The 21,000-nt window shown below is 28.3% G+C and overlaps 9 protein-coding genes across 14 annotated transcripts; 4 read left to right on the top strand and 5 right to left on the bottom strand.

Annotated features, from left to right (window-relative positions):
• Nucleotides 1-22: 22 nt before the first annotated feature.
• Nucleotides 23-1,919, top strand: LOC118066813 (protein AATF-like). Its single transcript, XM_035083149.1, has 2 exons — nt 23-431; nt 508-1,919. Exons 1-2 carry the CDS (start codon nt 214-216, stop codon nt 1,805-1,807), a joined length of 1,518 nt encoding a protein of 505 aa, XP_034939040.1. The 5' UTR covers nt 23-213; the 3' UTR covers nt 1,808-1,919.
• bonsai (28S ribosomal protein S15, mitochondrial) lies at nt 1,887-3,133 on the bottom strand. 2 transcript variants are annotated; one of them, XM_035083151.1, is made up of 4 exons: nt 3,052-3,133; nt 2,686-2,949; nt 2,487-2,620; nt 1,887-2,415 (listed from the first exon to the last, which is right to left on the bottom strand). In XM_035083151.1, the coding sequence occupies exons 2-4, from the start codon at nt 2,937-2,939 to the stop codon at nt 1,964-1,966; spliced, it is 840 nt and encodes a 279-aa protein (XP_034939042.1). In that variant the 5' UTR covers nt 2,940-2,949; nt 3,052-3,133; the 3' UTR covers nt 1,887-1,963. The 2 variants fall into 2 exon arrangements, with proteins under 2 accessions (XP_034939042.1, XP_034939041.1); XM_035083150.1 differs by having other exon boundaries at nt 2,686-3,127.
• A 233-nt stretch (nt 3,134-3,366) lies between these two features.
• Nucleotides 3,367-5,623, bottom strand: LOC118066784 (TBC1 domain family member 23-like). Its single transcript, XM_035083108.1, has 4 exons — nt 5,380-5,623; nt 4,837-5,293; nt 3,817-4,749; nt 3,367-3,753 (listed from the first exon to the last, which is right to left on the bottom strand). Exons 1-4 carry the CDS (start codon nt 5,588-5,590, stop codon nt 3,459-3,461), a joined length of 1,896 nt encoding a protein of 631 aa, XP_034938999.1. The 5' UTR covers nt 5,591-5,623; the 3' UTR covers nt 3,367-3,458.
• Nucleotides 5,624-5,754: 131 nt separating this feature from the next.
• On the bottom strand, nt 5,755-8,308 carry LOC118066779 (TBC1 domain family member 23-like). Of its 2 annotated transcripts, XM_035083101.1 has the most exons (5): nt 8,177-8,308; nt 7,749-7,924; nt 7,214-7,652; nt 6,236-7,138; nt 5,755-6,138 (listed from the first exon to the last, which is right to left on the bottom strand). In XM_035083101.1, exons 2-5 carry the CDS (start codon nt 7,921-7,923, stop codon nt 5,865-5,867), a joined length of 1,791 nt encoding a protein of 596 aa, XP_034938992.1. In that variant the 5' UTR covers nt 7,924; nt 8,177-8,308; the 3' UTR covers nt 5,755-5,864. The 2 variants fall into 2 exon arrangements, with proteins under 2 accessions (XP_034938992.1, XP_034938991.1); XM_035083100.1 differs by lacking the exon at nt 8,177-8,308 and having other exon boundaries at nt 7,749-8,014.
• LOC118066782 (RRP15-like protein) lies at nt 8,252-12,673 on the top strand. 2 transcript variants are annotated; one of them, XM_035083106.1, is made up of 5 exons: nt 8,252-8,368; nt 8,483-8,929; nt 9,021-9,243; nt 9,307-9,412; nt 12,375-12,673. In XM_035083106.1, the coding sequence occupies exons 2-5, from the start codon at nt 8,505-8,507 to the stop codon at nt 12,380-12,382; spliced, it is 762 nt and encodes a 253-aa protein (XP_034938997.1). In that variant the 5' UTR covers nt 8,252-8,368; nt 8,483-8,504; the 3' UTR covers nt 12,383-12,673. The 2 variants fall into 2 exon arrangements, with proteins under 2 accessions (XP_034938997.1, XP_034938996.1); XM_035083105.1 differs by lacking the exon at nt 8,252-8,368 and having other exon boundaries at nt 8,376-8,929.
• LOC118066781 (probable serine/threonine-protein kinase tsuA) lies at nt 9,853-12,341 on the bottom strand. The gene is made up of 5 exons (XM_035083104.1): nt 12,203-12,341; nt 11,833-11,908; nt 11,043-11,384; nt 10,700-10,934; nt 9,853-10,627 (listed from the first exon to the last, which is right to left on the bottom strand). The coding sequence occupies exons 2-5, from the start codon at nt 11,867-11,869 to the stop codon at nt 9,904-9,906; spliced, it is 1,338 nt and encodes a 445-aa protein (XP_034938995.1). The 5' UTR covers nt 11,870-11,908; nt 12,203-12,341; the 3' UTR covers nt 9,853-9,903.
• LOC118066783 (lysophospholipase-like protein 1) lies at nt 12,470-14,404 on the bottom strand. Of its 2 annotated transcripts, XR_004690295.1 has the most exons (5): nt 14,103-14,404; nt 13,888-14,012; nt 13,545-13,805; nt 13,090-13,447; nt 12,470-12,591 (listed from the first exon to the last, which is right to left on the bottom strand). XR_004690295.1 is itself a non-coding variant. In XM_035083107.1 (4 exons), the coding sequence occupies exons 1-4, from the start codon at nt 14,188-14,190 to the stop codon at nt 13,208-13,210; spliced, it is 714 nt and encodes a 237-aa protein (XP_034938998.1). In that variant the 5' UTR covers nt 14,191-14,404; the 3' UTR covers nt 13,063-13,207. The 2 variants fall into 2 exon arrangements, 1 of the variants encoding a protein (XP_034938998.1); XM_035083107.1 differs by lacking the exon at nt 12,470-12,591 and having other exon boundaries at nt 13,063-13,447.
• A 45-nt stretch (nt 14,405-14,449) lies between these two features.
• Nucleotides 14,450-17,418, top strand: LOC118066780 (protein RFT1 homolog). Its single transcript, XM_035083102.1, has 8 exons — nt 14,450-14,555; nt 14,699-14,901; nt 14,971-15,157; nt 15,248-15,487; nt 15,567-15,698; nt 15,823-15,954; nt 16,609-17,109; nt 17,196-17,418. Exons 1-8 carry the CDS (start codon nt 14,496-14,498, stop codon nt 17,337-17,339), a joined length of 1,599 nt encoding a protein of 532 aa, XP_034938993.1. The 5' UTR covers nt 14,450-14,495; the 3' UTR covers nt 17,340-17,418.
• A 331-nt stretch (nt 17,419-17,749) lies between these two features.
• Nucleotides 17,750-20,734, top strand: LOC118066825 (protein spaetzle-like). 2 transcript variants are annotated; one of them, XM_035083167.1, is made up of 6 exons: nt 17,750-18,349; nt 19,071-19,194; nt 19,308-19,537; nt 19,633-19,698; nt 20,183-20,286; nt 20,379-20,734. In XM_035083167.1, exons 1-6 carry the CDS (start codon nt 18,314-18,316, stop codon nt 20,623-20,625), a joined length of 807 nt encoding a protein of 268 aa, XP_034939058.1. In that variant the 5' UTR covers nt 17,750-18,313; the 3' UTR covers nt 20,626-20,734. The 2 variants fall into 2 exon arrangements, with proteins under 2 accessions (XP_034939058.1, XP_034939059.1); XM_035083168.1 differs by having other exon boundaries at nt 17,762-18,349; nt 19,326-19,537.
• Nucleotides 20,735-21,000: the final 266 nt, after the last annotated feature.

The following is a 21,000-nucleotide window of genomic DNA, read 5'->3' on the forward strand; positions in this document are numbered from 1 at the left end:
GTAAAACAACAATTAAGTTAAAAATCATAAATAGGAATCGAAATAAAAATAATTTCGATACTGATTAAGTAAATGACATTAATGATAATTTTGGTGTCACATGGGCTCCATTATTGACATATCCTGTACATAGAAGCTCCAAAATAAGTTATGTTTTCACCCACGTGAGTAGTCATGGCACACCGCAGATAGTGATTATTTCATTCACTAAACATGGAAACGAAATCATCAAAAGAGAAAAAAATTTCTCTTGCTGAAAAAATAAATAATTTAATAATTGCTGCACCAACCAATTTTGGTTCTGACGATGAAGATGAAGAAACAAAAGCGCGGGTCGTTGATAAATACGAAGAGGCTAGTTCTGATGAAGATGTTGGGTTAAGTTTACTCAGAAAACAAAATGTTAGTTTATTGGAAGATGGTGATGAAAGGTAAAAAACAATTTTATAATTTTAAAGCAACAATGTTTTTTCAGTAATAATAATAATTATCGATTTTTATCGACAGGTATAAAGGGAAAAAAATATCAAGAAAAGATATTTTTGAAAATGATCCATTCCAAAAGAATGATAGTGATAATAATGAGGAAATAGAATCAAACTACAATAGCATGGAAGAGGATTCTATAGAAGATAGTGAAGACAATGACAGTGATGATAATGAAGCCACAGACGAAGATAATGATGAAGAAAATGATCAATCTGATTCTCAAGGAGATTATTCAGATGACAGTATCGACTCTCAACAAGTCGATGGAGATGACGACAAAAATTTCAAAAATATAATCCCAAGTAATGAAGGAGAAATTGAAAAAGGTCAATGTGTTCATAATCAGTTAAAAATATGGGACAATTTACTGGAAATGAGAATAAAATTACAAAAATGCCTTGTTACTAGTAACAAATTACCTCAATATACCACTCACAATGACTTTATGACAGATGAAGAATGTCTCAAGCGTAAAAATGAAACTAAAAACAGTTTAATGAAACTCTTAGATAAAATGTTGAATATTCAGGATAAATTATTAAATAATTACCCAGAAACTAAGGGTTTATTGTCTACAAAGCAATCTAGTACAGAAAAAGAACAAGATGATGATGATGATGATGATGACCCTATGAATGAAGAAATTGACTCAGATACTGAAGAAGAGAAGTCTGAAGACGAGATGAAAAATGATAGTGATGAACCTCCAAAGAAAAAACAAAAAGTGAAAAGTTTGTCAGAGTATGAAAAAATCCTTGATGAAAACCATAAAAAATACTCTTCTTATCGGAATTCTATGATACAGAAATGGAATGATAAAACCAGAATAGCTTCTGGTAAAATTAACAAAGGTGTAAATCAATCAGTGGTTAAACAAATTGAATTTTTATTAAATGATAAATTTAAGCTCATTCAGAAAACACAACTAAAAAGATCAGAATATGAAATTATTGGAAAAGAATCTACGAATGAGGCTGATACAGATGGAAGAAGAGTTCAAGAATATGATCCTGAAATTTATGATGATGACGATTTTTATCAACAGCTATTGACTGGGTTAATTGAACAGAAAGTAGCAGATATTTCTGATCCTATTCAGCTGAGCAAACAATGGGTCCAACTTCAAAATATGAGGAGTAAAATGAAAAGAAAAATTGATACGAAAGCAACTAAAGGACGAAGAATTCGATATAATGTTCATCCTAAATTAATTAATTTTATGGCTCCTATTACAGTTAATGATACTTGGTCTGATGAAATGAAGACAGAACTTTACAATTCACTTTTTGGTAAAATCAAAGGGACTGAAAACAATTAATAATTATTTTATCAATTTGTATCATAAAATAATGTTGAATGACATTTTTTTATAGTAAAAATAATGACTGTAATAATAGTTTTTAAGAGTATTAGTGCATATATTATATTAAAAACTAACTAATAAATGAGAATAATTATTATTATAACAGACAATTTATTTTAATAGAGCTAATTGCTCAGCCTTTTCACGAGCTGCAGCAATTTCTTGTTCAGTTACAGTTGGTTCTAATCCAAGACTTAATTCTTCCGATCGAATAAAAGCTAACTTTTCAGCCTTTTCTTTATAAAAATCTTTTTGCTGTGATTCAAGCTCTGCTTTATATGCATTTATTTTATCATTCACTACTTTATCATGATATTTTTGAGTTAATTTCCGTAAGGAATCTTTTCTGGTCACTTGATGAACAGGTTCAGGAGTAGTTCTGAAGTTAATATTGAGTCGTTCAATCAAAAATTCATACCGTTTATAATCCCACATCCTTAGTTTTCTTAAATATCGTTGCCTTTTGTCAATAAGTTCTCCTAAATATTGTTTCGTCTTTTGCAACTTCCCTTTTCCGTCTACAAAATTTTGTAACCACACAATCCTAGCTGTCATTTTTGCAACTGAAAGAAAAATTATTCCGTAATCACTCATTAACGATATTCAATAAAAAGGATTGAATCGAAAGATTTACCTCTGAATTCTAATGATCCCTTATCGTATTTATGTCTTTTAACTGCATCTGTAGCCGCTTCTACTATTTTTCGTTTGATTTCTTGTTTTGGGTAATATTCTAAAGATAATAATTTCTTCACGGTTTCATCAGCCCTAAGAGCATAAATAATTATTTCTATATTAACATATTTTCATGATAAAAACAATTAGTTTCATACGTTTTATATTCTTCGCATTGACCGAAGTTTTTTGCTGGATCAGTTTCTTTTACATTATGAGTTATACCACAGTCGCCGGATTTTGAAGGATGAAAATGTGGAACATTTTTTGGTCGATCCCATGTTACTTTTAAATCCCATTTCCAACCATATGCAGATGAAGATGATGGTGCTTCAGAACTTAAATTATTTTTTAATACTTTACTAATAACATTGATGTTACATTTTCTAATAGTACTCAGTAGAGTATTCATCTCAGCGGTTCTGATAATTAAGAAATCAATGTAATGAGTAAATATTTATAGATGATGATATTATTAATCAATAAATATACAATTTTTATTATAAGAAAATATTTTGGATTACCAATCCAAAAGTAAATGAAAAAACCATACAAAATTTGTTTTCAAGTGTATCAATTTTTCGATCAAAAATGTACCAATTTGTTTGGTTAGGATTTTTTAGATTCCTTTGTTATCGATTAATGATTTCGATAAAATGAATTCTACTTTACTGATTGTTCAGCGTCCAGAGAAATAGGAAATTTTTGAACAATGTTCTTTGTTGAAAACATCTTTTCATTTGTTTTGAATAAAAATTTAAACAGTTGAAAATAAATAAGTAAGTACTTATATTTTTCAATAATTAATATTTTATTTTTAAATAAAAGTACAGAATAATTATTCTAATAAATATAATAATATAAAATAATCATAAAAACAATGTAATGAATATTTATCATTCAACATTAATGAAATAATTATAAATGTTTTTCATTGCCCAGCTCTTGATGAAGTTTTCAATCTCCGGGCATCTACATAGACTTGATTTTCTACTATTTCAGCAATTTGAACTCCATTATCAACTCTGATTCGATATTTTTCATCAATTTTGACCTGGTCGCCAATTCTTTCCCCATATTCTAAAGTCAATACATTCATATCATCTTTTGAAGCTCTTATTTTTAAGAGAGATGAAAAGCGATGAATGCTAGTAATGTAAGCAGCATGAGGACGGTTTTTAACAATTCGCAGTAATATAATATTGTAATCCGTGAGAATAAGCAAGCTAAAAAAGTAGAATGATATCAGTTAAATAAATACGTTGAAAATGATGTTTCCTGAAAATTACCTGTTATATTGTTCTTCCTTATGAACATTCATATGCTTGCATTCATAGGTATAAATAATTTTTAATTTCTTCTTATAATTCTCAATAGAAACAATTTCAAACTGTAATTTTTCTCTAGGACATTCCACGACACCAAGAGAATATCCTTCTTCATCATCATTTTCATCTGGTTCTCCTTTGACACATTTCAATACCGAACCAATTCTTTTCAATATTGTTTTTCTTTGACCAGATTGTTGAAGATTTGGTTCGACTACTTTTGATTTACAAATTGGACATCTTTTTTGATCATGATCGATCAGCTCACAACTTATTAAATCTTCATAACAATCATGGACTCCTGCATAACCAAGTTTAAGGATACTGACATGTTTAACATGTGCTTCTATAATTGAAGCAGCAATTAAAAGAACTATTTCATCGATTTCTTCATTTCCACTTCCCATAAAACACAAATGTATTTCACGAGCATATGGATCTTCTACTTTTTTTGTTTCACCCAAATTAACAATTTCATCAACGTAGCTAGCAAAGAGTGATGGATTTCGGTAATGTAATGAATAATCTAAATTGTAAGCACCTGGTAAATGACCAGCCTCAAATTGATTAGCTGGTCTACAGTCTATGACAAAATATTTGATAGGTTGAAGAGGTTGATGAGCATAAGTTTCATCTGTTTCAATATTCACTTCTGATGGTAGAACATATAAACACGGGAACTCGGGTAATTTTGATGCAATACTAGCATCACTAAAGAGAATTTGATAAAATTCTTCTCGAGCTGAAGTTGGAGTTTTTAATTTTAATTCTTCAGCAGCAGAACAAAGTGGAGATACGTCTTTTGGTTTCAGTTTATTCGGAAGAGATGATAGGAAGGGTGTTAATATCACTTCTTCATCTTCTTCATCATTTTTTTTCTTTAGAATTATATCTCTATGGAAAAATATAACCATTGATCAAAGAATAATAGCACTTAATATCTAAATATTTAAGTGAAATTAACGATTAAACTATTATTACCTGTTTTTAATTATAATTGAAATAACTAAGAATAGAATAAATATTGGGTCTGGTTCTCTTAATTCTCGACTGAAATAATGTCTCCAAATTGATGTCACAACTTGATGGGAGCAGCTTCCAGCAAATAATGTTTTCATCCATTTTTTACTAAAATTCTCAAAGGATACTACCTTCAGCTTAAGGAAAAGTGCCAATTCTGGATCATGATAAAATAGCAGAAGATACAAGATTTTATCAACAACAGAATAATCTCGTATAATATATTGGCTTTGTATGGCTTCAAATAAATTGTAAATAATTGCTGCAGGTTGTTTCAATAGTATAAATGTAACTATCAAGTTCATCCAACCATTATTAGATTTGTATTGTTGTCTTTTTTGTTTGCAATAGGCTGTAATTATTTCTTCTAATGTTGAAATTACGGAATCTTTTTCATCATCTGACATTTTTAATTTTTCTGCGGAGAAAATAAAATTATTATAATAAGACGTCTTATTTAAAACTTCACAATCATTAGTTTCAATTATTTATAAAAATATTTACCAACAAATTGTTTGCTATCGTTGTGAATATTAGCCTGTTCTGAAAGATTATATTTTCCATCAAATTTTTTTAATTGATTCCCTCGATTCATCACTCGTAGATTCTTCTCCCATGGATAAATATTCCATTTTTTTGGTGTTTCTCGTTCCAGTGTAGTTCCATACTGATCCCAAATTAAATCCGTTTCTTCATCTGTTTCCCAATCTGACATTTTAGTAAATGAACAATATTATAATGCAGATTGAAGGAGTTTTATCATTTGAGAATAACATTAAGAAAAAAAAAACTAGAAAATTTAAGAAATTTCTTGATTAAGAAAAATCATATATATTCATGAATGTGATAAATTAATAATATAAATAATGACTACCTAAATGTTCTAGTAAAAATCTAACAAAATTTATTGTTCAAAAATACAAAATACTCTACATAAATATATTATCAATAAATATTTGATTAAAGAAGAAATTTATATGCTATGATATTTAAGAAGTAGAAGCTCTCATGTCTGAGACAACTGCATTTCGAATGAGCTCAATATCTGGTAAATGCGGAATGAAGAATTTCAGTTTTTCATAAATTATTTTCTTTTGCCCTTGCATTTCACCAAATGTTAGTTTCAATATATCAGGATGGTTCGATGGTGAAGATATTGTTAAAACTTCTGAATAAGGACGTTTTACAATAATAAAAGCTAAATCAGGACGTTCCTTAATTGCGCGTAAAACTTCAAAATGAGTTGGAGTGATTGAAACCCAACTGAAACAGCATAAACAATTTAAAATATTTTAAATTATTGTTCAATGGATTTCAATTTACAATACAATTGTTAATAATTCAGAAATCAAATACTTACCATTTCTGTTGCTGATTAGATTCAGAAATGAGAAAGCAAGTTATAAAATGCATGATTTGTGTGTTATCAACATGTCTTTCGATTGATACAATTCGAAAATCTCGAACAGCTTGAGAACTACTAGACCGTGACTGAAAAGGATTGTCAGAACTTTTTTCCGTGTAACGAAGCCTTTTTAATTTGTTAAACAAACCTTTTTCGTCACTTGGTTTGAGGCGTTTCTTTGGAGAACTTGGTTTACAATATAAACATTCTTCAGGATTATGATCCTGCAATCTATCAAGATCATCTTTAAAAAAATCATGGATTGCTTTATATCCTTTTTTGACTATACATATAAATTTCAATCGTGTTTCAAGAATAGGATCCATAAAAGTTAGTAAAAGACTATCATCTTCATCGCGACCACTAGTAACAAAGCAAAAGTGTATATCAAACTGATAGGCTAATTCTCCTGCTTCTAATGGTTGCTTGTTCAGTAGCTCTTCCACTTTGTCAGCAAAGAGTGCTGGGTTTTGAAAATGTATAGAATAGTCTAAATTTATTGAATTCGGATAATGACCAGCTTCAAACTCTTTCGCAGACCTCAGATCAACCACTAGAAATTCAATAGATTTCGAATTTTCCCTTGATCTAACAATATTTCCATCCACTTCTAGTTCATCCGCTATTATTGGTAAACATACATAACTTGCAGCTTCTGTCAAAGTAGCATGCTTTTCTGGAGGACCAAAAGTAGGTATGAAAAATTCAAACTCGAATGAAAAAGGCGTTTCTTTTTTATAATACTCTGCAGTTGTAAAAAAATGTAAAATATCCTTAGTATCGATAAATTTTGGTAGAGATGAGATTGTTCTTGTTATTACATCTTTGTTCTCATCTTTCATACTCAAAATTTGTTCCCTGTATCAATTAAAAATTTTTATAGTAGAATATTTAAATTTATCATTACAATTTGTTTACTGTTCATTTGATTACCTATTATTTATCACAACGACGAGCACAAAATAAAAAATCATTGGCTCATCATATCTAAATAAAGCTTTCCATAAAGCTATAACAAGTTCTTGTTGACATATGCCAGCAAATAACGTTGAAGTCCACTTTTTGCAAAAACCATAGAAGCTTACACGTTTTCGAACAATAAACTGTGCTAATTCTGGATCATGATAAAGAAAAAGAAGTCTTAAAGTATGTTCACAGTTATCTGCATATGGGATGTGACGTTCTTGGATAGCTTCGAATAGATTATAAACTACCGATAGGGGATGTTTCATTTGTATCAATGGAAGTAGTAATTCAATCCATCCATTATTTTTTTCGAAGGGTTGCATTGTCGTCTTACTATAGAATGTTATAATAGTTCGCATTGCGGAAGTAATTGACTTTGTTTCATCTTGGGAAAGCTTTAATGATTCTACAAAAATAAACATATATATGAATTATATTGTTTTAAAATAAAAAACAAAATATATAATTATATTAATAATCTAATTTCGATTGATAGCATTACCGAGGAAATTCTTAATGTTCTTCACAATACTTTTTGCGTTAATAATTTCAAAATTATTATCGAAACGTGCCAACTGATCTCCCTTGTCTTTTACTTTGAGATACATTTCCCACTGATATGAATCCTTCCTTAATGTTGGTCGTTTTGGAAGAGGAGGTCCAGAAGTTCCTGCCATTCTACGTATGAATAATATTAATTATTAAATACAAATTACTTGAACTTGAAAAAATTTTTTTAATTATCTTCTAGATAAATAAAGTATCTAATATAAATGCATTTTAGTAAATGTCATTGTCTTTTATAAAAATTGGAGTAAAATAATCAAGAAGCTTCCAATTATTCTAGAATACAATTGTTAGCAATTAAATGTATGTATTTAGTTGAATATAAAAATATTTGTATAAAAGTTTCAACGTAAGTATAATTACCGAAATAAATAGTGTAGACATTTTTGCTAAATATGATCTCTCTGACTTTTTTAATAACAAAATAAATGAATCCAACTGACATAAAGCATAAAAAGTGGCTCTTTGCTTGTGAGAAGAAGTTTCTCTTTACTGCTTCTATTGAAAATGCGCTAGGTTATAACACGTGTTAACCTAACCTATTTATTATAAATGGTAAACAACTTTAGTGCCTGTTTAATTTCGTAGTTAAAATATTATTTTTACAGTAAATTTATTATTAAAAGTGTATTAAAAGATAATAATTTGATTTTGTTTTTAAATTTTAAGTATATTTGTGAATATATAAATAATGAGTATCAAGAAAAAAATGAAAAATCAAAATGACATTGATGATGATAGACTAAGTGATAGTCAAAATGAGGATGGTGATGCATATGATGATGAACAATCAGAAATGGAACAGGATGATAATATGGAAAGTGAAGGAAACCCTGGTTGGGCAGATGTATTCCAAAAAATATTAAACACAAATAAACCTAAGAAGAAGAAAACACTGGTGTTATCAAAGGCTAAAAAACTATCAGATGTAGCAAAGAAATCAGAAATATCAACAGATGCTGATGATGCTGAACAAACTGCAGGTGTTAGTAAGAAGAAAAAGGTTCAAAATGATGGAGAAAACAAAGAAGTCAAGTCAAAGCTTATTTCTTTAAGAAAAAAACCATCTGTTTTAGACAGACCAAGAGAAAGAGTGTTGCAAAAAATTGCCACAAAGTAATTCATTAATTTCATTAATCATTTATTGAATTATTCATTCATTTTACTGTACATAACAAATTTTATTTAATTATGTCCAATTTTTTAGAGGTATTGTTCAATTGTTCAATGCAGTAGAGAAACAACAAGCACAAATAAACAAAAATTTACAAAATGCTGGTCCACTTATGAGAAAACAAGAGAAAGTACTCCAAAATGTTGATAAGCGTGTATTTCTGGATATGTTGATGGGAAATACAAAAAGTATATCAGTAGATGACGAAGTACGTGCAGAACAAATTGAAAAATCCGAAACTGATAAAGACGAAAAGGTAATTTAAAATTTAATTCTTAATAACTTTTTTGGAATTAATTTTCAATGTTTCTGTTTACAGGTTTGGAGTGTGCTACGAGATGATTTTGTCATGGGTGCAAAATTAAAAGACTGGGATAAAAAAGCTAATGAAAGTGAACTAAGTTCTGAGGGTGAAGATATTGATGGTATGTAATAATGAATACTTTAAATGATAAATAAATTATTTTTAAAGATAAGTATTGGTTCCAAGTTATTATTATTTACATATTTCTATAGAATTCATATAATATTTCATGGTTTACATAATGTGTGTAATAATATTAACACAGACAGATCTCCACATGTCCAGTAAATTTTAAAAACTTCAATTAAAAAATTGCATTTTTTAAATTCAAAAAATATATAAACAAACTTTTGATTTAATAAATACCAAATAAAATTGAATTTTAACTTTAGTAATATTATCTTGCGCAACTTTGCAAAAATTTTACAAATAATTATCTATTATTGTTTAAGATTACTTGTACAAAATTAGAAAAAAAAAAAACAATAATTTCGATTTATTATTGTAAATATTAGAAATAAGTAATTATTCAAAGAATTATTGTATAAAATAATTAGCATTAATGTTAGTTAAATTTAATAATAGATTTTATTACATTCAAATGGAGAATTATCACACTCTGCTTTCTCTTATATCTGCTAAATTCATGAAATTTTTATTTTCGTCCTCAACATCTTCAAGTGGACGATGTCTTTCATGTCTCTGAGTTTCTACACTATTATTATTAGATATTTCGATACTCGTTGATTGTCCTCCACTAGATGATGGTTGTACGTTCAATCCATCGTTAGTTAATCTTATATTACCATTTTCTTCTCTTGTTCGATTACTAATAATTTCATTGTTAGCATTAGTATTCGTTATATCACTAGTTTCAATAGGCTGTGTATTACGTGATGTTTGACTTGTTTCATTTGTTTGTGAATAATCATTTAAATTAACTACATTGTTTAATTGGTTCCGAGCTATTTGACTCTCACTGTAACGCCTATGTAATTCTTCATTAGATATAAAACCTCTAACGGCGGTTTGTTGTAAATTTGTCATCCTGATGCAGTTTGACGAAGGAACATTATAAAAGTTATCAAGTTCGTTTTCGATATATAAATTATCCGAGTTTCTAGAGCTATTTATAAAGGTGGAATTCCTTGAAATATTCGGTCGAGAAAGTCTTTGACTAGAAAATGATGTTATGGTGGCATAGGGATGATAAGTTGTTATTGTATTCAAAGGATTATTTATGATATGCGAGCAGTTTTCTAAACTTCGCATCTCTATTTCTTCCTTGCCATTAGAATAATCTTGGAGTTCAATTTCATACGGCATATTAGCAAACCTAGAATCCAATATAAATAATTAAAAATCATATTTTATAACAATTTAATGATATTTGAAAAATATTCCAAACCTATGTAAGATGATGTCGGAATATGATGGTGGCATTTCACCTTCATCTTTGCCATAGATACTCTCATATGTAGGAGGGGGAAAAAATCCTATAGATCCTATACTATCTTTGCTTGGTGTTTCTGCGTCCATTTCTAATATACTTCCTTGGCTATTTTGAAGTTGATGACGATTAACATATCTTGAATTCCTTTGAGAGCGTATCACATTTTCTCCCAATTCCACTAAATCAAGTCCTAAGAAAAACAAAGAATAAAATAATTTCCATTTGACATAATTAACATTGATTAAATATTGGATTGATTTATTATATTAAAAATCATTTTTTCTTAATAAATAATTACCAGTAGTATCAGCTTGTAGCTGTGTAAAAATAGTGCCATCAACAACCAACATGCGCCCATGTGGTAATAAAATAATTGTAGGTGTAGCTACCATAGCTTGATCACTATTTCCAAATCTTGGATCAATTTCTGAACCCTCCAAGCGGCAGCAACACTGTCTTCTACAGAAAGATCGACAAAACGGTGCTCCCCAACAACAATATGCAAATATAAAACATAAAACAACTAGCATGACAAGCAAAGCTGCAACTCCTTGACCTTGCTGAGTAATAGCAAGGCTTGATCCACTGGTCACCCCAACACCAAGTCCAAATCCGTCCACATTATCAGTGTTCATCTCTCCTTTAATATCATAGTAATTATTAGAAACGTTTTTTATTAAACAATTTCTATTTTATGTTGATTGTACGAATAACTTTATTATAAAATAGCACAATACAACTATCATCACCAGCTATCAATGGTAAACTGACCACTCTTATGTATGACATAATAAAAATTACTATTCTACCAATGGCTTTGGTGTTCCGCTTTCTTTCTTTCGTCTACTCATGCTGATCGACGTGTCGATAAACGTGTTTTAATCTACTTTTGAAATCTTTTTAAATATACTCAAGTGAAAGTTACTCGTCAACAATCTTACTCACTATTCGAAATTTTTTCACAACTAAAAATTTTTTATTTGCAAACTTGGTGTCACAATGATTGACATAGTTTTTGATATTTATTCTTTTATAACAGTTGTAAAATTATTTTGATTATTTATATTATTATTAAAAATATTACTTACTCTTATATTTAGGGTCGAAGTTTTTTGATGGTGTCATAAAATGCGATTTTATTTTACATTCAATCAATTAATTTATCTAAAAAAGAAAATTTCAATTATAATTAAACAGTTTATTTATTTAAGATCACTAGATAATATTATAATTATTTTTTTTTTTAATTAAAAAAAAATTAATTTTGTAAATTTGATGTGAATTTTTACTTTCATTTTAAAATTTAATAACATCAAATGACTCTATGCACATTATTGATTTTTTTTCACAACACATAGTTCTATAAACTATGATGAATTTTGTTATTCGCATGTTGCTGATAAGAATAAGTACCCAAATTTTACCCACCAATTAAGTAAATTAATGATAAATATTTACTTGTATTTTATTTAGAGCTTTGTAATATCACAAACCACGTAAAATAAAAACAGAAGGATGTTTTTCGAAGTCAAGTTATTGTAGGGTTGCATGAAATACTCGTAGTTTAAAAATAACATATCACTATTTTATAAAAAATACAATGAAATTTTTAATTTATATATTTTTATAGGGCCTTAATGATGGATTGATAACACAATATTAGGATGATGTTGAATTTGGTGTTTTAAAAAAAGAACTAGAGTCAAAAGAGAGAAGAAAAAAATGATCAAAAAGTGAAAGGTACCCCCACGAGTAAGCTAGTGTACATTGGGGGTGATAACAACTACGCCAATGCGCAACGCCAATCTTCGTAATCGTGCCAACGTCCAGGGGTGTTCGATGTTAACCTAGGCATGATATATAATACATACATGTATACATGATATATTTGCTGACCTATGTGGAATAAAAATTATGTTATAGATTGAATTTTAAAGAGGGCATTGAAATATCTTCTTACTTCCTTTTCACAATTTATTTTTTATAGTTTTATTAAATATTTAACGTCATGATCCGTTCAGTAATACATTTTAATATTTTTCATCATCTTCATGATTCTATATAAAAATATATTTATATTGTTGATAATAATATGCTTATAAATAAACTGATAGTTCAAAATCAATCTCTAATCATTGTAACAGTCCGACAACTTTAAAACGTATTAAAATTTTTGTTGTTTATTAACATTCCAAGATCATTAGCAAGGTCATCGATGATATATGAGATAAATTTAAAATTCAATCAAACATTCTAATGCTTTTCAAAAACATTATTTGATACTTTTGACATTGAATTTATGAAATTTATTTAGAAAGTAAATAAACATTAAAATATTATCATACCTTGGAAAAATATTTGAATAGTCTTTCTATTGAATTCTTGTCTGATAAATTGAATTAATGGAAACTGTTATCAATCGTAATTCTTTTTTATATATTTTAGCTTAAAAGAAGAACAAAATTATAATTTAGGATTATGTTCATTCGACAAAGTGTTTAGAATGTGTTCCGTAAACTGTTTAATTTCAGTTTGAACCAATTCATGATCAGCATTTGGTATTGGTATCAGTTTACAATCTACATTTAACTCTTTCAAGATTTTATAAGTTGTTTCACCCCACTTAAATGGAACCAATGAATCTTTCAATCCGTGAAATTGGAGTAAAGGTGGTAATTTTGTTCCATTATTGTTTTTTATAGCCTACGATAAAAAATAAATAATATTGGCTAATGATTACATGATGTAATAGATAAGAAAATATTTAAAAATTAATCATGCATATTATATAATCATATACCTCATATACTAAAGAATTATCATTGAGAAAAGTTGACATGGCAACACATCCAGCTATGGATGTTCTGTATCGATAAGCTAAATGTAAAGCTAATGCTCCACCCATTGAAAAACCACTTAACATAATTTTTTGGATGGGAATTCCTGCTTCAACTTCTTTATCTATTAATTCAGACATTATTTCACATATTTGATTGATAGATTCTTTCTTTTCAGGAACAGTCTTTGATATATCTAGACGATCGAACCATACATTACTTTCCTGAAAATCATGACCAAAATTACTATGATAATTTTATTCAATTATTCTATTGTATCTGCATGTTACAGACAAATAAATATACCATTCCATCGAGAGGTGTATAAGGCTGTGATGGAGCAGTAGGATAAACAATTTTTACATAAGGAAATTTCAATTCTTCACGATTCAGAACATCAATCCACATTTTCATGTCATTCCCTGAACTTCCTGCAATATAATGCACAAATAAATTCCTTAAAGCTCGAATACTTGCATGTAAATAATAAAGAACGGAGAAGTGTATTATTAATTTATTACCAGAACCATGAAGAATGAATAGTGTTGCCAAATGTTGGACTGATGCTTGAACGTTGATGATATTTTGAAGTTTTAATACATTTGCCATTTTGTATTCTTTAAGGTATAACGAGCAGTGCTAATCTTACAGTATTTAATATTATTTACAAGTTTTCGAAATAAAAACATTCTACAAGTTGATATCATAAATCATATAAAAATTTGTGGCGGCACTACGACCCTTATCATTGCTGTTTATTTGGTTAAAGAATATTACCTAAGAGCCATCTCTTGACGGTTTAAAATATTATTTCGCATCTTCTTTCTATTATCGAACGATGATAAAATTATTAAATATTTTAGAGGTTATTAAATAAAAATATGTAAAATGTATTTATCAAATTATTTATAAAAATGGCCAAAAATTTATTAACTAGTACTTCTAGAAATATATCATTTGACATTATCTTCCAGGTATTGAATAAATTTTAATTCAACACTGATTCTTTACTCGTTGTTGACAGAAACATTAAATTATAACCTCAAAAATTGATATTATTTATTTATCCCATAACTTATTTTTTAATTAAATTAATCAATTAATTTATTTATTACAGATAACTTGTCGTTGTATAACATTTTTCATAAATGCATTTGTTGCCCGTCATGTCGATAGAGCAGTACTTGGAGTGATAAATGTACGACTCCTTTTATTGGAGTCAATGATACTATTTTTATCTCGAGAGCCTTTTTTCAGGGCTTGTTTGAATAATTCTTCTAGTCGTAATTGGGCACAAATTATCAATCAGCTCTGGTTAACGTAATAATTCAATGAATATATTAAAAAATTACTCTAATAGTTATATGAAATAATGATATTTTATTTCAGCGTACCACTTAGCACATTTATGTCGATTTTCTTTGGATATATTTGGTTGTCTGTATTAACCACATCAGAAACTCTACCACCTTATTATACTTTTGCAGTTTTTTCTATTGCTATTTCGTGCGTTGTTTACTTAACGTCATTAGCAGCTCAGGTAGTAGCGAGTACTTATTTTCCTCTTCGATTTCAAGTATGTAAATCAATTTTAAGTATCAAAAATCATTTATTTTCATTGGGTTAATAAAAACATTATGCTCAAATTATTTATTTTAAATTACAGATTATTGTCGACTTTGGGATAATTTTATTCCGAACTTTGGTTTTTATAGCTTTTTACGAACCTGAAAGCGCTTTACTCGCTTTTGGAATTGCCCAATTAGTTTCAATGACATTATCTGCAATAATTTACTACATTTGCATTCACTTTTATATAAAACGTTTAACTACTCGTAATTCTTCAAACAACGACTTTCCATTCAAGTCTATAAAGGAGTTTATTCCTGGACAGCTAAAGAACGAAGTACTCATAAAAAATCAGAGTTTTAGAATTAAGTTAAAAACGACTATCTGTTTTGTTAAATATTAATAAATTATTTTAGGCTTCTTGGATTGACAAGAATCTAATGACATTGACCAGGGGGCTCTTTGAGCAAAGCATCCTAATGCAGATTTTAACCGAAGGTGAAAAAATGATCATGACCATATTTCCCGTAATGTCATTCGCTGAACAGGTACGAATTACATCATAAACACAAAAAGTTTATGCTTCAGTTCTACTGCCATTTGTATAGAACAAAGGCAAAATAATATGGAAATGTATCACATCCTCCTATTTCACTGGATAAATTTATCAAGGGTACCTATGACGTTGTTAACAACCTTGGATCCTTGGCTGCAAGGTTTATTTTTCGGCCCATTGAAGACCAGGGATACATTTATTTCACTAAATTGGTAAAGAGAGATAAACCGATAAGTCAGCAAGATCCAGTAAGTATTTCGTAAAAATACTTTTAATCTAGTTACTTAGTAGCCTTAAGACTTTTGCCTTGACGTATGGGTTATTGAGATTTCTCAAAGTCCCTGTGTCCTAATACCTGAAAGACTTCTTAACTTTTGTCGTGGGTAATACAAGTCTCATTGTAAGAGCATTTTTAATTCCACAAACAATGGGGATGTCTGAAAGTCCTATTTGTCTCCGTGAGTGAGAGTAAAAAGAGTGAGAAAATGATTTATTCTCTCTTTTCTATGGGGGTAAGCTATCCCCACTAAACGCTTTAAATATTTTTAACTGAATGCACATTTTCTGACGCCAAGAGTTTTATTATTTTATATGTGCAATAAAATTTGTCCGACAAGTCTGTCTAAGTTCTAATAACCAAAGTTTATATTTTAAGTATTCAAAAATTGAAAAATTTATTACTAGCTATACTATCATTGTTATTTATATATTATTAATTAAAAATTAATTCTTTAAAATTAAATGAAAAAAAGTTTTCTTAAAAATCAAACCATCTAACTTAAAGTTTCATATTCTCATTGTTTTTTGATTCAAGTATAACTTTAATAACCTATTCTTAATTTTAATACTATAAATAGAACCGATCAGTGTTAATTGCTTATTCGATTATAAATTTATTGCAGGAACTTATTCAAGAAAGCATCAGGTTATTTTCCAATTTATGTTCTGCTGTAAGTTCTATCGGTTTAATTGTCCTCATATTCGGACAATCTTATTCATCAACATTGCTATGGCTTTATGGAGGTTCTAAATTTACGACAGAATTTTCAATTACATTATTGAGAGCCCATTGTTTAGCAGTATTGTTATTAGCAATAAATGGTATCACCGAATGTTACGCAAATGCTACTGCAGACGTCAATACTATCAAGAAGAGCAATTTAATTAGGATTTATCAATCAATAGCATTTTTGCTTGTATCATACGGATTTGCCAAATGGCTTGGTCCTGTAGGATTTATTTTTGGAAACTGTGTAAATATGGCATTGAGAATTTTTTATTCTATTTCTTTTATCAATGCACGTCATGATGGCACCGGATATCAACCTTTACATGGTCTGCTACCTAAACCACTGTTTTCTGTATCTCTTATCATCTCTGGATTTGTTACTATCATCTCTCATGTAAGCTCTTGGGTATTAAACAACTATTTATTTTTCTAATTGTTGATAATAAATGATATTGATATGTAAACGATTTAATTTTCCAGATGTATTACTTTCCAGAGCATAAATTAGCTCATTTTTTCATCGGAGTTCTCATGTTTGGTATGGTAACATTATCTTGGGCTTACGAGAATAGAGAAATTATTGAAGCATCATTTAAAAAATGGCAGAAAAAGAAAAGTCAATAAATTAATTTTCTTTTATGTCATTATAATTATTTGTTAAAGTAAACAATCTAATTAATTACTAATTTATATAAATTATTTGTATATATTCAATTACTGCTGAGCATATAAATATTTATGGAGAAATGAGAATACTCCAAAGATAATATTTATTATCTAGAAAAATTTTTATTTTTGAAAAGTTCTTTTAATGAGAAAAATATGAAATCTTTACAAAAATATGCAAATTAATCGAATTGATTAAGTGTCTTTACAAAACACCATTTTCATATTTTTTTTTTTTTTGTTTTCAAATCTACGTTGAAACTGACATTTAAAAGAACTCTGGTAACATGATAAAACTATTGTGCATAAATAAAAATTTATAATCCGTATTTTTTTTCAATTTCTTAGAAAAGTTTAAGCTCGAGAACTAATTTTAATTCAGTTTTCTAATATGTCTTGTCCGGGAATCCCTGAACCTTGAAAGAATGGTCTTCCTCAAGGCTATAAAATAAAATATGTAATTATATGTATGAATTATCTAACGAGAGTGACGCAAATCTCGTCTTCTTATATACACATAACGGAAACCGGTCATTCTCCCTCCATATTTGACCACTGTCCCCACCTCTTAATTCTTTTGCGATCAGTCTGAGAACATTCTGTATAAGAAGCTAGTTTATATTTATTTGTGCCCAGGTCAATAAGACGTTGCCGGCAGTGAGTGTCAATCTGTCATTTCTTTCGGCAAATTTTGGTGGTTTGTGTGTTGTTTATGTAACTGTTTACTCGAGTGATAAAATCAACAATTATCGAACAAAATTGTACTTGTTTCGTTTTAAACAATAAAATGTTTAAAATTCATTTTATTTATCAGAACATTTATCATGGCATGAAAGTAATTGTGTAAGAATAAATACTGAATATTTTGACGAAAAAGATTTGATTTAAGAACCAAATCATTTGACTAATCAAATTGTTAAAGAACTGGAACTATGGATAAATTATGTATCATCCTTTTAATTTCTTCAGTAAGTTACTATTATAATATGACAATATTTTTAATTAATATTTTAGTCATATTAATTCATTTTACTCTTAATATTTTTATATAAAACTCTTTTCAATGATAATTAAGAATAAACTTCTTTATGTTGTATTTTTATTATCAGTATTATTAATTCAATATTAATTAAAAATAGATTTGAATTATTATTTTAACTTCATCTATTTTTTTTTTAGCTACAATGTAACTAATTTTAAATCTAAACTGACTCATTCAATCTCAAGTTAAATATAATTATGTATGAATGATGATTTTATCTATCACAATTATTCAGGAAGTATACGGAAATTAAGGAAACAATTTTTTTTTTCAATTTCATTATATTTGCTCATCAACCTGTCACTTTTGTTATTTTCCACCTTCCAAAAATTTCGAGTTTCTTCTTTGTTCATCTTTTCTTCACATATGAGTCATCTTATTCTTCTTTGGAGGACTATTAAAATTATAGCTTTAAAAAAATTAAATAATGATCACTTCTGTTTTAGAAAATTATTGGAACTAATAAAATTGTTAAAATGCAACTTCCTGTGCATGAAAACATAAAATTGAGAACATAGACATTGAATACATCTATAATGCGCTATTAGAGTTTTTTTTTACTGTGATTATTCAACCATTAACTGAATTACCATCAAAATGACCTACCTCAAAATAACGTATATTATCATTTTAACCATTTTTTTTAGTTATTGCAATATCAGGTGCAAGCTGTTCCTTATAATCTGACAAAAACTCGCTATGTGAGTTCTGATGTTCTTAAGGACCCAGATGAGCCTATTCACACGGTACAGGAACGTCGATTGCATAATTGTAAGGATATTGTTATTAATATGTATATGAGTGTTTGAGATACATAAATTTATTATAATTCAAAAGAAAACATGAGAAAGAAATTTATAAATGCGTGAAATTATTTTCACCAGGGTATTCCTTTTTTCTAGCAAATAATAGAGCACGATCGCCTGACACAGATGGGAAAATAATATTTCCTGACGATGTTTCAATTAGACCAACTCCAACACCACCAAGATCAGTCCCAGTATGCAAAAATTCTACATTTTGTGAGCAAGCACAAGAGTATCCTAAAGATTATCTGAAAATTGCTTTAAGAATGAATCCTGATTTGAAGTATCTTGCTTCGGTTGATGAACCGGTAAAAGAAAATTTATTTAATATGATCAATTTGATAATTATTAATTAAGTACATAATGTGAATTTTAATCAATTCATATTTATATGATTTTAAAGGTAGAGAGAACTGAAATCGATCAGAGAATAGATGCAACAACTGATGATAGTCTTTGCCTCGCTCGAGTAAGTCAAATATTTATATTAAATTAGCAAAGTATACAACATTTTAGCAAACAGTGAACACATGATTGTTTCACATCGCAAAGGGTCATAAGAATTTTACATAAATATTTGAATGGTAGAAAAAATTTTGATACAAGTAATCAATTGAAAAAACTACAATTTTAATGCTAGAGTTACTTTGAAAAGATTTATTATGAATTGACTCTAGAATAAAAGTAATTTTTTGTGATTAATTTAAAAATATAATTCTGCGAAAAGTGAACGCATCTTGAATAATGAATTTATCTTTCCAATGTCCACTTAAACATTTTTGTAATGATTTATTAGCTCAGTAAAAAAACGTACAATGATAAAAAAATCACGCTCCAAGATAATACTAATCAATATCCACACCAATTAACCGTAAAAGATTTATCTCTTATTTATTAAGATATGATATTGATTACTTACTTATTTACTAATATTCGTTTATTATTCATTTTAGGAAAATGTGGTGTTTCCAAAAAGCGCTGAGAATAAGCAGAGACAGTGGCGTTATATTGTAAATGACGATGATTTTCTTCAAGGCGTTCGTATTGAAACGTGCATGTAAGAATTTTTATACCGATTTTATTGAAGTATTTTTTGTAGCTTAATTGTAGAAACTTCATGAGTTTTAAAAAAACTTATTGAATTTTTAGGTCTGAAGGTAGTGGCTGCCGAATAATAGAAGGATTTGCTGAAGGCTATAGAACATATTGCAAACAGAAATATATCTATCGTCAATTAGCATCTATTACTACTGATGGATCGTTATCACCAGATTTTTTTAAGTTTCCATCCAGCTGTTGTTGTCATATTCACTTTGTTGGAAGTCCAATGGAAAGAATAGGTTTTATTGGTCGATCACGAGAGAAAGGCATGTCCAAAGCAAAGAGTAGTAATTGAAGACTTGCATTTTTCATTTACTTGTGTTCAGAGAAAATTAAGAAATGTTGCTCATTAAATTATATTGAGTTAATATAAAATATATTAATATGAAAATTTATCAATCAAATTTATTTTTTCTTATAAACACTAAAAAAGATTTAGCAGGTTTGTTATTCATTTTATTTGTGTGGTTTTTATTAGCTTTTGATATTGCTATTGATATCAATACTTTTTAAAATAATTTTCTGACTAAAGAAACAGTAGTGAACAGTACATAAATTTTCTTGTTTTGATTATTATTAAAAAATATTGGCAGTTCAATCAAATACTTATGGTTAATCTTCGGATTTATTTTTGATTTTACAATTATGCATTTTTTGAATACTGTCAGTT

The sequence above is a fragment of the Chelonus insularis genome, unplaced genomic scaffold, assembly GCF_013357705.1.
Source record: "Chelonus insularis isolate UGA/USDA-ARS -01 unplaced genomic scaffold, ASM1335770v1 contig_355_pilon, whole genome shotgun sequence".
NCBI classification, from domain to species: Eukaryota; Metazoa; Arthropoda; class Insecta; order Hymenoptera; family Braconidae; genus Chelonus; species Chelonus insularis.